Source organism: Curcuma longa, chromosome 8 (genome assembly GCF_044706935.1).
Source record: "Curcuma longa cultivar G26 ecotype Majalengka, Jawa Barat chromosome 8, ITB_CL_G26_1.1, whole genome shotgun sequence".
Lineage (NCBI taxonomy): Eukaryota > Viridiplantae > Streptophyta > Magnoliopsida > Zingiberales > Zingiberaceae > Curcuma > Curcuma longa.
The window spans coordinates 11,682,705-11,699,185 of NC_133868.1; the positions used below are offsets into that span (position 1 = coordinate 11,682,705).

A 16,481-nucleotide genomic window follows, 5' to 3' on the forward strand; every position below is an offset into this window, starting at 1 on the left:
AAATTGAACTCCTTCTACACCTACTGATTGATCAATTGATTTTGGAATTTCTTCAAATACAACATCAGATGACTCCTCAACTAATTTTGTTTTCTTGTTGTAGACTCGATAGGCTTTGCTGACAAGAGAATACCCGACCAGTATCCCTTCATCAGCTTTTGCAGTGAATTTTCCAAGATGATCCTTGGTGTTTAGAATGAACACCTTACACCCAAACACCCGAAGATGTCTAACTGTAGGTGGTCTTCCAAACCAAAGTTCATATGGAGTCTTTTCTAGAAATTTACGAATAAGGACTCGGTTTTGCACGTAGCAAGCTGTGTTCACAGCTTCAGCCCATAAGTAGCTCGGTAAAGAGTACTCATTAAGCATGCTTCGTGCAGCCTCTTGTAAGACTCGGTTCTTCCTCTCTACAACACCATTTTGCTGTGGTGTTCTAGGAGTGGAGAACTCATGTCTATATCCTTTTTCTTGACAAAATTCTAAAAACCTATGGTTTTGAAATTCACCTCCATGATCACTCCTAATTGTTTTAATTGTTGTTGATTTTTCATTTTCAGTTCTTCTACAAAAAGAAATAAAAATGTCTAAAGTTTGATCCTTATGTTTTAGAAAATAAGTCCAGGTATATCTAGTATAATCATCAACAATCACAAAACAATACCTACTTCCATTTAATGAAATTATGGTACTACAATCAAATAAGTCCATATGCAGTAAATCAAGTGCGGTAGAGGTACTTACAGCGCTTTTACCTTTATGAATCGCTTTTGTTTGCTTACCCATTTGACATGCATCACAAAGTTTTTCTTTTTCATATTTGATGTTTGGTAAATCTCGTACAAGTCCCTTCGTGGCCAATTTTTGAATATTCTTCATGTTCACATGGGCCAATCTCCTATGCCAAAGTTGTGACTCTTCTTCTCGTGACATGAAACACTTAACAGAACCATTAATAGCACTTTTAAATGATACTTGGTAAATGTTATCTACTCTTGTGCCTACTAGTACCGTGTCAAGTGTGTCATTGTGTCTAACTAGACACTGACTTGGATGAAACTCAATTGTGTAACCCGCATCACACAATTGACTGACACTTAGGAGATTAAAGGTCATCCCCTTGACTAGAAGGACATTCTTGATCCTAAGACACTCGGATATTTGAATGTCACCTATTCCTATAACTTTGAGACTTCCATTATTACCAAAAGAAACATTACCTCTACTTTTCTTTTGAAGGGTTGTGAATAGCAATTTGTCCCCGGTCATGTGTTTGGAGCAACCACTATCAACAAACCATGTTGATAGATGCTCCCCCTCAACCAAAGCCTACATAACACGAAAGATGGATGATTTAGGTACCCAAACCTTGGGACCCAATGCATCAACAATGAAAGACTTAGGCACCCATGCCTTGGTCACACCCTTCTTTGTTCCATTAACCCTAGAAACATGTGATGATGATGGGTAGCTAGTTCTAGACATTAATGAAATAAAACTTGATTCCTTAGGTTGGTAACCTATGCCGGCCTTGTTGTAGACCGCTCTTTGGGCATTAAGGATCATGTCCAAAGTTTTAGAGCTAGTTGAAAATTTCCCAAGAAGACTCTTGAGCTTTTCAACTTCACTCTTTAGGGCTTTGTTCTCATCCTCAAGTAATTCAACATGCAAATCATCAATTTCATCAATCTTAGATGTTTTCAATTGTTCTACTTCCAATTTTAAATTCTTTACTTTAACCTTAGATTTTTTAAGCATGGTAGTAAGGCAAGCAATAGTTTTATAGCATTTTTCTAATTGAGGAGAGGTTACCTCTTCATCATCCGAAGATGATGAAGCCGCGGTTGAGCTTGATTCATCCAAGCTTTCGGAATCGGATTGTTCTATCGCCATGAGAGCCACGTTCCTTGTGCTCTTTTCTTCCTTCTCCTCTTCCGATGAGCTTGATGAAGTTTCATCCCACGTTGCCTTCAATGCCTTCTTCTTCTTGGCTTTCTCCTCCTTCTTCTTGAGCTTGGGACACTCGCTCCGGTAGTGTCCTTTCTTGTTACACTCATAACAAGTCACGTTAGATGTATCAAAATTACTATCATTAGTTTTACCTTTACCTTTACCCTTGTATCGTCGACTCTTCCTCATCATCCTTCTCACGAAGTTGGCCATCTCGCTTGATGATGAGGAGTCACTCTCGTCTTCGGATTCGGAAGATGAGGAAACCTCCTTCTTCTTCTCCTTCTTCTTCTTCTTCACATCCTTGCTCTTTTCTCCTGCAACAAGAGCTATACCCTTCTCTTTTTGACCCTTGTTAGCAAGTTCATGCAATTCCATTTCACAAAAAAATTCATCTAACTTAACTATTGAAAGATCCTTGGATACTTTGTAGGCATCCACCATGGATGACCACAAAGCATTCCTTGGAAAGGCTTTTAGAACATACCTTACAAGGTCGCGGTTCTCGACCTTCTCGTCGACGGTGTGCAAGCCATTGAGGATTTCCTTGAAGCGACCATGTAGTTCACTTACCGTTTCACTCTCCTTCATTGAGAGGTTTTGGAGTTGGTTCAAGAATAGATCCCTCTTCGCGATCCGGGAGTCTCGGGTTCCTTCATGAAGCTCGATGAGCTTGTTCCATAGATCCTTTGCGCTTGTGAACGGACCAACCTTGATGAGTTGATCCTTGTTGATGCCGCATTGTAGAGTCACCACCGCCTTGGCATCGGCTTGTCCTTTGCGCGTTTGCTCCGCGGACCATCTTGATGAGTCGAGTTCCTTACCTTCTTCGTCCCTTGGTGGTGTGAAGCCTTCCTTGACGGAGAACCACATGGAGATGTCGGTCTTGAGGTAGTACTCCATGCGGCTTCTCCAATATTGAAAATCAGCTCCGTCGAAGAATGGTGGTCGGTTTGTGCTGAATCCTTCCTTCATGGCCATCTCTTTAACTCTTTAGGGTTGGAATCCTTGCAAAGAGCCCAAGCTCTGATACCACTTGTTGAAGATCGTGAGATGGCTAGAGGGGGGGGGTGAATAGCCTCCTTTCGAAAATCGAACGTTTTTCTCCTACAAAATGTTAGTACGCAGCGGAAAATATAAGAAAAACAAAATAAAAACAAACAATGCAAACACAAGGATATACGAGGTTCGGGGATAACTTGCCCCTACTCCTCGGCGTGTCCGTAAGGTGGACGATCCCTTGATCTTCGGTAGATCACACCCCGGATGAAACCGGCTAAATGATGTCTCCTTCTCGGTGGAGTGACCTCTCCACAACCAATCTCAAAGATAAAATATTAAGCACAGAGATTATAGAAGGAAACTCAAGATTGAGGCAAAAACAAATAAAACTTACAGCACAGCCTCAATAAATGATGGATCAACAACCTCAAGCAGAGCTTCCCGAGAGCAAGCAGGCAACTCCTTGCACCACCTCAGGAGAAAGCTTTCAAGAAGAGCAGAAGAACGCGAGCAAGCGAAGAACTCAACCAGCACAAGCACACACAGCTTAGGGTTTCAGAGAGAGCTCTTCTCTTCTCCTTCCTCTCTTCCTTTTAGCCTCCTTGTTCAACGTTCTCTGAGTCCACTGCACTGATCACCTGAGCCATCCTCTACCAGCTCCACGCTCCTCTCAGCCCACTCACTGATCACCCTGATCATTCCCGTGCAGCTCAGAGCTCGCCGTTGTCTTTTACCTGAAAACAAGGTGAAACCAAAACTCGACAAACCCTGCACAATAGAAAGCAATCCCTTGACTCTTCTTGTTCTTCATCAAATTCAAACTCCACCTGCAAAGCTCAGAGATGATTAGCACAGCAATATCAGACAATCAGAAATCAGAGCAGAAACCTGAACACGATCAGAAATACCTTAATCGATCAAACAATCGATTAAACTTCGTAATTCTTTCCTCAGTAAAGCGTGTAATCGATCAACCAGTCGATTACCCATGCCCTTAATCGATCACCTGATCGATTAAGGCATGGTAATCGATCAGGTGATCGATTACCAGACGCTAACTCGGTTTCTCAATAAAACATGTAATCGATCACCTGATCGATTACAGTTCACCATAATCGATTGCCCAATCGATTATGGTACGTTCTGTGAGTTTTGCGAATTGTCACAGAATGCTCTGGTAATCGATCATCAGATCGATTAACAAACTAACGCTGGTCTCACAGAATGATCTGTAATCGATCACCAGATCGATTAAAGGTCTGTAATCGATCATCAGATCGATTAACCAACTTACCCTTGGTTAATCGATTCACTGATCGATTAAACCAAGCTAAACTTTAAACCCTAAATCAAGACTTGATCAGGTTAACTTGGGTCTCACCCGAGCCAACCGCGCTGGATCACGTAATCAGAGAACAAGCTCCCAAGCCTCCTCTGATACTGATCCGGTCCGAAGACAGGCTACCATGCCTTCTCCGACCATAGTCCGGTACAGAGAACGAGCTACCGAGCCCTCTCTGACCTAGTCCGGAGAACGAGCTACCGAGCCCTCTCCGACTCATCCGGTCCAGAGAACGAGCTACCGAGCCCTCTCTGACCTAGTCCGGAGAACGAGCTACCGAGCCCTCTCCGATCATCCGGTCCAGAGAACGAGCTACCGAGCCCTCTCTGACCTAGTCCGGAGAACGAGCTACCGAGCCCTCTCCGACTCAATCCGGTCCAGAGAACGAGCTACCGAGCCCTCTCTGACCTAATCCGGAGAACGAGCTACCGAGCCCTCTCCGACTCTATCCGGTCCAGAGAACGAGCTACCGAGCCCTCTCTGACCTAATCCGGAGAACGAGCTACCGAGCCCTCTCCGACTCTATCCGGTCCAGAGAACGAGCTACCGAGCCCTCTCTGACCTAATCCGGAGAACGAGCTACCGAGCCCTCTCCGATCTCATTCCGTCATCGATCAATCTGAACTTAATATACAATTAAAATGAACTTAAATCGTTGTCAACATCAAAACAACAATCGGGACAAAACTGCATCAACAGGCTTACATTGAAGGTAACCTCGATTCCAGTAGATAGAATCAATAAACGAGTATGATTTTTCGCGTGGATCTTCTGAAGAGATCCTTTTTCCACTGCGTTTATGCGGTTAAAATTGCTTTAGGCGCATATAGATCCCTACAATGTCAAATACTATTGTCGGGAAGTTTGTTCAATCCATAAATGGATTTCTTGAGCTTGCATACCAAGTGCTTATCATTATTAGAGGAAAATTCTTCTAGTGTTTCATATAAAATTCTTCCTCTAGATCTCTATTAAGAAACACTATTTTCACATCCATCTATTGCAACTCTAAGTCAAAATGTGTAACCAATGCCATAATAATGTGAAAGGAATCCTTCTTCGAGACAAGAGAAAATATCTCTTTGTAGTCGATTCCTTCCCTTTGAGTGAATCCTTTAGCCACACATCTTGCTTTATATCTCTCAATGTTGCTCAATGAGTCCTTTGTTTTGAAGACTCATTTACATCCTATGATTTTTGCACCATTAGGCAACTTGACAAGATCCCAGACTTCATTCAATGCCATAGAATTCAATTCTTCTTTCATATCATCGTATAAAAATTTTGATTCACTACAACTCATGACTTGTGAAAATATTTTAGAGTCTAACATTAAAATTCGATTCTTGTAGATACACAACATAGTCACTAGGTATTGTTGATTTTCTTATTCTAATAGATCTTCTTAAGTTATCCTCTTGAGGAACTTGTTGTTCTATTGGTCAAATAATTTCTTGTTGTTCCTCATTATTAGTTTGATTGACTAGATTTTCATCAACATTTTGTGAAATCTCCTCAATTGATTGTTAACACCCATTTGTGCTTGAAGGGTATGAATGACAACCCAACCATAACTTGAACAAGGTGGCTGATCATTAATGTGATATTTCTCAAAAGCTATCTTGAGAATGATCACTCTCACTAGTAAGTCATTCTCATGTAAGTTTGCATTTCTTGATTCCACAATTCTAGTGCTGTGAGATGGATAGTAAAATTTATATCCTTTGGATTTTCAACATATCCAATGAAATACCCACTTATAGTCATTCGGTCAAGTTTCTTTTCTTGTGGGTTATAAACTCTTACTTCAAATGGACATCCCCAAATGCATATATGTTACAAACTTAGTTTTCAATCTTTCCACAACTCAAATGGCATCTTTGAAATAGCCTTGGTTGGAACTCAATTTAATATCTATCGTTTTAATAGCTTCAGTCCACAAGGATTTAAGAAGTTTGGAGTTGCTACGTATACTCCTAACCATGTCCATTAAAGTTCTCTTTCTTCTCTCAACCATACCATTCTGGTCTGTTGAACCATACATGGTGTATTAGGCAACAATCTCATTTTCTTGAAGAAACTTCACAAATGGACCAAGTGCTTGTCCACTCTTAGTGTAGTTACCATAGTATTTCTACCTTTATCTGTTCTGATGATCTTAATTTGTTTTCCACACTATTTTTATACCTTTGTCTTAAATATCTTAAAGACATTTAATGCTTCACTCTTATTATGAAGCAGGTAAATATACATATATTATGAGTAATTATCAATGAAAGAGATAAAGTATTTCAGATCATGTATATCCATGTCTGGACTACATATATCTGAATGTATGATCTCCAATATTTTAATACTCCTCTTGGCACCCCTTTTGTTGTTGGTCTGCTTTCCCTTTATGCAGTCCACATAAGTCTCAAAAATAACAAAATCTAAAGTACTAGGTACTCAATCATTTACTAATCTTTTAATCCACTTTATGGAGATATGTCCTAATCTCCTATGCTATAAAGTAGAGGAATCCTCATTTATAACACATCTTTTAATATCCATTTGAATATACATAGTGGTATTGTTATTATTTTACAAATATATTGAATAAAGACCTCAATCATTGTACCATTTTCAACAAGATTGGATTTATACAATAAATTCATAGAATTACTTAAAAATCTAAAAGAGTATCCAAATGGTACAAGTCTTTAAATATAAATTAAATTTCTTACAAAATTAGGAATATAAAATATTTTTTCCAATTTCAAAACAAAACCACTATCCAAAATTAAAATGCATGTTCCAATTGCTTCCATATGTGAGCATATCTTATTTCCAAAATAGATGCTCCGCTCACATCCTACTGACTTTCTTAGACTTTGCATACCTTGCAAGGTATTTTTGACATGGATTGTAAAACCAGAATCAATCCACCAAGTGTTATAAATCATACTGACTATATTGGATTCATAACAGACGAATGAGATAGGAATACCTTTCTTTTCAAATCAATCTTTAAATTTGAAACAATCCTTCTTCATGTGCTCCATTTTTTATAGAAGAAACACTTGTATTCATTTTGATGTCAGGTTGAGGTGGAATCTTTCCTTTCCCTTTTCCCTTGACTTTAGCTTGTTGTTGTGGCTTCCCTTGTGCAGTCATAAGAACATTATCACTCATTTCATCTACAACTTTCGTTCCTCTTGTACACATATGATCATTAACTCATTGATTGACCACTTATCCTTATGTGTATTGTAGGAAATTTTGAAAGAACCATATTGATGAGGAAGAGTGTATAAGATATAGTGCACAAGGAAAATTTCAGATATTTCCACCTCGAGTGTCTTCAATCGAGCCACTATATCCCTCGTCTTCATAATGTGCCCTCGTACACCTTTCACTTTAGTGAGCCATAAGAATTTCATTATTAGGGTGCTAGTAAGAGCCTTGTCAAAAGTTGCAAATTGTTCATGAATTGCCTTAAGTAGGTCCTTGACTTTTTCATGCTCCTCAACAGAACCACGAATACCAATAGAGGTTTTGGTCTTTATAAACATTACACAGAGACGATTAGATCACTCCTATTTTTCATGAAGGCCAATCTCATCAGGAATCCTAATTTCATTAAAAACATGTGGTTCATCTTTTCTTATAACATAGTTAATGTCCAACCACCCAAATAAAGGAGAATTCTTTTTGTCCAGACTTTATAGTTGTCACTCTTGAGTTCGGAGATACCACAATGCATATTAAAGAAATTCAAAGATTATGTTGCATAAATTAAATAGATGCTTATTAACTTTTTTTTTTAAAAGAATATGTCATATTTTACCAATGTAAATCATATTTAGAGAAAAATCTAGTGGCATAAAACTTACTCGTGGGCTAAAGTTTTAATTCAATTAAATTTTACTATAACTTTATAATAAAATTATCAAATTATATTTTCTATAACTCTCCTATGGGTAAATTAAGAAAATATAATTTGATGTTTTATTCTAATTAATCATATAAATATAACAAAGATCCATATGGGGTAAAATTTGTTATGTTTATATAATTAATTATAATTTATGTCCATTATGTAATCCTAATCTACTTAATATATAATTTTACATAATTAAGGGTGCTATGGCCAAACCTTAATTATTTAAAATTATATGATTCAATAGATAAAATTTTGACTTTTCTTAATCTTTATATAATAATTATTTATTGACAAATTAATACTTTCCAAGAGTACTCTTAAGAAAGATTGGTAGGGCTTGACCTCTTTAAAAACCAACCTCCTTAGACAGAGCAAGTTACTAGGCAAACTAGTACCTCAAGCATTAACCCAAGATGGGAGCAACAAGACTAGTCTATGAATAACTCCTTCGGATGATGTCTTCTGACATCACCTTATAATTCCTATTAAGCTTAAATATTCAAATAATGAGTCAAAATTTTCAACTTAATTTACATGTATAATTTGTGAGCGTAATATCAAATCATATATATATATATCAAGAAAAAAATTCATAATAATTGAATATCATATGTAACTTTATTCTAAGAAAATATTCATAATTTTGGAATGATAATATTTTCAAATACCAAATTTAGAAATTTCAAAAAAAAAATTCAAACAACCCCTTAAATTGAAAAATCCCCAAGGCTCATAATAGATTATACAGACTTAGGGCCCATAATATAATTTTAAAAAAATTATAGGTTGCGAGATCATGATATCTGATTTCGACCAATGATGACTTATGGCGGTCGATTACCCCAACCAATACGTTGAACATACTTTAATTGACCATTCTTCTCGGTTACCTTCTCTTGAATGGCCAAAAATCAAACCAATTTGTCGGAAAACGGTGGCCAAATTGCACAAGGAAAGTTATGATTTTTTAGATCAATTTTTTTTTACAATAAATTTTGACCAACAGTGCTTAATGGTCAACCCGACGTGTGCTTTCAATCGACAAATCCAAGCGAAGAAAAAGGAAATCATGAACATATTTTTTAAAAAAATTTATTTGATTAAAAATTATATCAAAGCGAAGGTAAAAGTTGCTCTGATAACAACTGTTAGAAATTTAAATCATGCTTTGTATTAAATAAACATGATACTTGAATGCTAAAAATGATTGATTGTTACCTCCAGCCATTGATATTTGAAGAACACTTTGAACGCCACTTTAATCCTGCTTAATACTTTAGAGCTTTCTAAACACTTCAAACTTATAGATGATGCTATTATTCTTAAGGCGTGTATATTTAGGGATCCTAAAGACCACTATTTATAGGAGACTCATTATCATCATTGAGCCAATCCTTAAGATTGTGATAAATCATGACGCCCCCGGGGTATAGCTGAGTTGGTTACGACGTAACAGACTTGCAAAAGAGGACAAGGGTTCGAATCCTGGCGAAGCGAGGCAATACCCCCCTACGTTGTGACCAACTGCAGTTTCTCGATTTACCTCCTCACAGATGGTCGTGGGGTCGCTAAAGTGACGGATTTCACATAATCAATATCCAACCACTCAAATAAAAGAGAATTCTTTTCTTTCAGATTTTATAGTTATCACTCTTGAGTTCGGAGATATTATCACAATGCATATCAAAGAAATTCGCAAGATGTGTTGTATAAATTAAATACATGCTTATTAATTTTTTTTTGAAGAAAATGTCATATTTTACCAATGTAAATCATGTTTAGATAAAAATCTAGTGACATAAAATTTATCTATGGGCTAACATTTGAATTCAATTAGATTTTACTATAACTTTATAATAAAACTATCAAATTATAGTTTCTTTAACTCTTGTGGGAGCAAATATAATTTGATGTTTTATTCTAATTAATCATATAAATATAACAAAGATCCATGTGGTGTAAAATTTATTATATTTATATAATTGATTACAATTTATGCCCATTATGTAATCATAATCTACTTAATGTATAATTTTGCATAATTAAGGGTGCTATGATCAAACCTTAATTATTTAAAATTATACGGTTCACTAGATAACATTTTAACTTTTCTTAATCTTTATATAGTAATTATTTATTAACACAATCAATACTTTCCAAGAGTGCACCCAGGAAGTATTGGTAAGGCTTGACCTCTTTAAAAACTAACCTCCTTAGACAGAGCAATGTTCCCAAGTAGACTAGTACCTCAGGTGTTAGTCAAGGTGGGAGCATCAACAAGACTAGTCTATGAATAATTCTCTTGGATCATATCTTCTGATGTCATCTTATAATTCTTATTAAGCTTAATTATTCTAATGAATCTTCATAAGTCAAAATTTTTAATAATTTGCATGTATAATTTGTGAGCATAACATCAAATCATATGTATATCAAGAAAAATTCACAATAATTGATATATCATATATAAATTTACTCTAAGAAAATAAATATTCATAATTTTGGAAGGATAATATTTTCAAATATCAAATTTAAAATTTTCAAAAAAATTTCAAACAACACCTTAAATTGAAAAATCCCTAGGGCTTATAATCGATTATAAAGACTTAGGGCCCATAATGTATTTTTTTTGAAAATTATAGGTCGTGCGATCATGATATCTGATTTCGACCAACGACGGCTTATGGTGGTCGATTACCCAACTAATACGTTGAGCATACTTTAATTGACCATTCTCCTCGATCACTTTCTCTTAAATGGTTGAAAATCGAACCAATTTGTCAGAAAACAATGATCAAATCATACAAGCAAGTTGCAATTTTTTCAGACCAATTTTTTAAATTGTGTGCTTTCGACTAACAAATTTAGGCAAAGGAAAAAAGAAATCATGAACATATTTTTTAAAAAAATTTATTTGATTAAAAATTATATCAAGGTAAAAGTTGATACTAATTGTTAGAAATTAAAATCATGTGCCACTACAAGAGAGTACATGATCTCGATTTTGTCGAGATTTGATCATGTCCACTGCAACAAGTCTGCTCCACATTAACGAATTCAACCATATCCCGGTGTAACAATTATGCACTCAATAAAAAATATAATATACACATTAATTATGTACTTACCACTTAAATAAAATAAAAAATTATGCATAATTAAAATTTCAACAAATATATATCACTTAATAAGAAATAATTTATAATTAAAATAAAATCTTTACAATACATAATTAAAATTTTAATAAATATACAATGTCAACTTAAGATAAAATTTATAACCAAATAAAATCTTTTCAACAAAAGAGTATTTCTACAGCAGCAGCAGCAGATTAAAACTAAATTAATAATTTAAACATTAAGTGCATTTTTCTTTGCTAGAAAAGACTGCAGAGATTACAGAGGCTAAAATTAAATTTTCTCTAGATCGAGAGTAGGGATAGGAACAGGCTACAGGAGTCGCCGTGGACTCTGCTTATGTAAATCAATAGAAAAGAATGCGATCGATAATCAAGATTTTTGCTGACGTTGAGTTGAGGGTCACCAAGATGGCGCGACGTCATTCTCCAGGCAGGGCGCCGTCCGAACCACCGCGGCGGTGGGCGCCCTGACATGACCCACCATCGACACCTGCAACGCCTCGTCCTCGTACGCCCTCCTCTCCATCTCCGCCGTCCTCATCCTCTTCCGCTGCGCCGTCACCACCGCCACCACCACAAGCCCCAGCAGCACCGAGCTGAAGGCGCCCGCCGCCACACTCACCACCACCACCTTCCACCCGCTCAGCTTCATCTCCATCTCCATCTCCCCTCCACTCCCGCCGATGCCAGCCGACTCGACGACGAGAGCGAAATGTCCCTGGGTTCGCGCCCTGCACACGGTGCCGCCGCGCGTGGCGTTCGATAGGCTCAAGTTGCCGTCCGATTCGAAGAGCGCGCAGAGCACTCTCGACCCCCGCGAGCAGCGTGACAACCCGGAGAAGTCCACCGTGATGGGCCCCCTGGTCGCCAAGATTTCCAGCTCCGGCGGGACGCTGGCGTTGCGCACGCTCGCCGCTCTGTAGAAGAGGAGGCCCAGCACCGGCGAGACCAGGCGGAACCCTGAGATGTTCCTGTAGCCGTCGTAGGCAGAGGAGAGGTCGCCCAAGTTCTGCGCCACCACGACGAGCCTCCTCGAGCGCGGGCGCACGACGACGCCCGGCGCGACCCGGAAATCCCCGACGGCGGCTCCGTGCCGCCGCAAGCTGCCGGTCCTGAAGCGCACGGTGGCCGCCTCGACGCCGGCGACGCTGGGAGGCAGCGAGACGTTGTAGACAACGGCGGTCTTCTGGTGATCGACGAGGTAGGACCGGAAGGCGGAATCCCGGACGATGCGGTCGATGAGGCCGGGGTCCAACTGGAGTTGAAGCGAAGGGGGAGGGACGAGGACCTGGATGAGGAGCAGGAAAAGGAAGCGAGGACCGAGAGGAAGAGCCATTCACGAGGTGGTTCATCAACTCTTGGCTGAGCTAGCTGGCTATATGCATGGTTCACTCACTCACTCATTCGTTCGTTCATTAAGTCTAGCTAGGCTCCGGCAACCATGAACGTGGTGGAGATGGAGCATGATGAGGAGCTAGCAGTGGCGTTCCACTTTTGCAAAGGACATGAGAGGGATGAGGCCGGCGACAACGTGGTTAAGGCCCTTTGAAGAAATTGATTAATGAAACGAGGGCGAAAGCTCTCCTTTTGAGCAAACCAGACAGTTTTGGAGCTCAAACATTATGATAATGGAATGGAATGATTGTGGGCGAGGCATGCCGGCGAGGTTGGTGGTTGTCTTGAGTATTCCTTGCGGGGAATGTTGGGTTGACTAGTAGCATAATCACGTAAGCAGTTCCTCTGTGTTGATTGATGTTTTTGTTTATAATTTGGATGATGCTCATGTTTTTTTTTGTTTTTTTTTTTCAATGTTTTAAAACATGTCCTTATGATTGAGAATTATAAAAAATATCACAGGATATAGGTTGTTAGATTTTTATATTAAAATATTTCTTTTTAAATATGGGAAATCATCCATATTTTAAAATTTATAATCATTCGTGTTTTTTATTTTTTAACATGTAAAAAAAAGAAAGATAGCGTTTGCTTGAATTAAAAAAACTCTTTTAGATAAACAAATTTGAATGTGTTCTGCTTGGAGTGTTGTGTTTAAAAGATCATGATGGTCCGAGCCAACCAGTTTAACGCTTCAAGTCAATTATCAAATTAGCTTGTGTGCTAACAAGATTGATAAAATAAACAAGTGTTATTTGAATTTTGATTGTTATTAATTGATATGGTAGAATTTAGAAGCTTTAGCACTTCTTGGATGTTGGTGGCAAGGCACTCCTCATCTTCTCTATATCGAGTAGAAGAATTTTTACTCAAAGTCAATATAAAGTCAGAGGGTGTCGGTTTAGTCCCGACAAAGATCCTCTGATATTTAAGTAAGATGACGAAAATAAAAAATAATAGAATTATAGTAGATAAATGTATGAAAAAGCAAGTATATCTATTTTCTGATTATCATGCTTCTTTTATAACTTTTATCATGTAACGTCATTCTTTATGATGTGTAAATTCATCTATTGCAATGCGTAAATTCTTTATGACTCTAATTCTTGAGCATTGTAAGCCTCCGAACCTGATTCCTAAGTGCCGTGAGACTCTAAACTTGATTCCCGTTCACCGTAAGACTTCAAACCCACTTCCCGAGCACTGTAAAACTCTGAACTCGCTTCTCAGGCATCGTAAGATTTCAAACCTGATCCCCGACCGCTGTAAGACTACGAACCCGATCCCCGAGCGTCGTAAGACTCCGAACCCATTTTCTGAACACTCGGGTTTGTGTCTCATATAGAAACCCATACGCCAAGCCCAAGTTTTGATGGACGCGTCAGTCAGACAGAATATCACGAAGAGTCTACGAATAAGATCTGCAGTCGAGCATTCATTGGGCTCTTCTGTGCCGAAATCCAAATTCAATTAAAAATCTAAACAACTATGTATTTATCTGGCCTCTTTGCCCCAGAATCTGAATTCAATTAAAACTGAAATAGTTGAGTGTTTAGCGGGTTAATCAGCATAGCGAATCCGATCATACCGCAACTTACTTTATTATCTGTGCTTCCTATAAATCTTTACCCTCAGATAAACTCAAGATCCACGCAACTCGCTTGCACGTTCCGACACATTCCTCTTCTTCTTCAAATATCCCAACCCTAACTTCTCTCGTCCACTGCTTCTCTGTTTAATTTCCATTCTCTGCTTCTTCTCCAACGACCACTCTTCTCCTCCCCTTAGCAAGTACACTTCTTCATTCTACCCATTTTCTTCCCCTATTCCTATGGCCTCTTCTCACCCAAAAATCAAAACCCTCACTATTTCTTCTTCCTGGTTTGAAACTACTGAGAGCAAAATGAACTTGACATTTCTTTTTTCTGTCCATAATAATGAGTACATTGAGGAAGGAATCCAATTGATGCTTACTAAATCCTCAAATCTCTCCCATCAGCCCCCTCCAATATTGCTGCTTTCTTTGTAGGCCAATTCGAAGTGGGGCTTTGTCTTCCAATCCCTTCTATCTATATCCATTTGACTGTCATTTTCAAAATCCATCTAAACCAACTAGCCCGAGTCGCCTCTAACTCCTTTTGAATCTTAGCCAAGACTATCATCATCTTCAAACACATTGACCTCCCATTATTACCCCTTCTGTTTCATTATTTTTATCAACTAAAAATGGAGGAGCCAGGGGTGTTTTATTTCATGGTCCATCCCGACTGTCAATTTTTAACTGATATGTCCTCTTCCCGCAAGGGATGAAAAAACATCTTCTTTGCACACTTGAACTCCCCTCTTCCTCTTTCGTCCACTTGGGTGATGGAACTCCCCCCTCTTCCTAATGTGAAGATCACCCGAGCTCATTGCCACTTTATCTCCACCCTCTGTCTCTGTTCTCCTGAATGATCAACTTCTATCCCACTTAGAACTCTCTCCCTCCAAATCTATTAACCTAGAACCTATAGGTGCTTTATTAATTGTCATTGTTAACATTATTTTGCTCCTAACTTACAACTTTCTTCTTTGCTATAGAAAACATAATGCAACCTAGTCGATCGAGCAAACGTCCATCCCCCACTAGCCTATCATCTGAACCAAGTGTCAAGTCTTCTTCAAAATTTGTCCTACCTTGCATGCGCATGAAACAATATGAACGTTCCCCAACCACTTCTCAACCTTCACAATAACTTTTTGTTGAAAATCCCGAGCTCGAGATAGTGATCGAACAACCTGAACAACCCCCATCATAATTCATATAGATCACATTGACCTGTCTCCTACTACTTTTCCTCCTTTTGACTTGAAAGAAGCTAATCCCATTCTAATTGAGTCTGCTTCTGTCCCCACCTAGTCAGTCTTTTCTTCCGCACCTCGACTACCAACCCGACTCATTCTCAATTAGACTCTTCATGTGAGGACCATCGTACTTTGAGATCCCTATTATCCAAAAGTTTTGAGCCAAAATCTACTTCCCCCAAGACTTTGATAATTTTAGAACAAACACCAATTTTTGACTCAATAATTCCCTAAGTCCATGGTCTCCGTTACCGACATTGTCATCTATTCACCTCCCCAAGAGTTACCTACCCATGTCCTATCTAAAATACAATATTCTGATCCCCGCGAGCATTTTACCCATCAATCCCATGACGAGTTGTGCATACAACACCAAGAAAATCTTTCCCCACAACAGAGCAACTCTACTATGGTCTGAATTTGGTAAGGAATGTCTTGTAAATGATTGCCCTCATTATTATTTTTTTAAAAATTATTTTCTATTTCATAGGCACTGGCGGGTCACTAAGAATTCTTACGTCATTTTAAGATCTTCCAAGCTGGAGCCATCAACCGCCATATTGATTTGGAAAACCATCTAAAACGAGAGCTATCCAAGCAGTGAGCCCAAGAATTGGAATCGAAGAAGCTGATCAAAAAATAAGGGTTTGTCAGGTCCATTTCACTTGGAGCCTAGGATACCTTTCTATTCTTAAAAACCTATCAGTAGAAGTGTCCAAACAAACTACTAATAGCTTTGATTCCTTAGTCTCTCAACTCCGAGATGCCAGTCAACATATAAGCATGTTGGCCCATGGCCTCCTAGAGTCGTCTAAGGAAACAGCTATTGCGAGTGGGAGTTAAAGGAACTCAAGTTGACCGAGGGAGAAAAATGGAAGGTTCAA

The 16,481-nt window shown here is 38.5% G+C and overlaps 1 protein-coding gene across 1 annotated transcript; it reads right to left on the reverse strand.

Moving 5' to 3' along the window:
• Positions 1 to 11,758: 11,758 nt before the first annotated feature.
• On the reverse strand, positions 11,759 to 12,694 carry LOC141832886 (uncharacterized). The gene has a single exon (XM_074720245.1). The coding sequence runs from the start codon at positions 12,692 to 12,694 to the stop codon at positions 11,759 to 11,761; it is 936 nt and encodes a 311-aa protein (XP_074576346.1).
• Between the last annotated feature and the right edge of the window lie 3,787 nt (positions 12,695 to 16,481).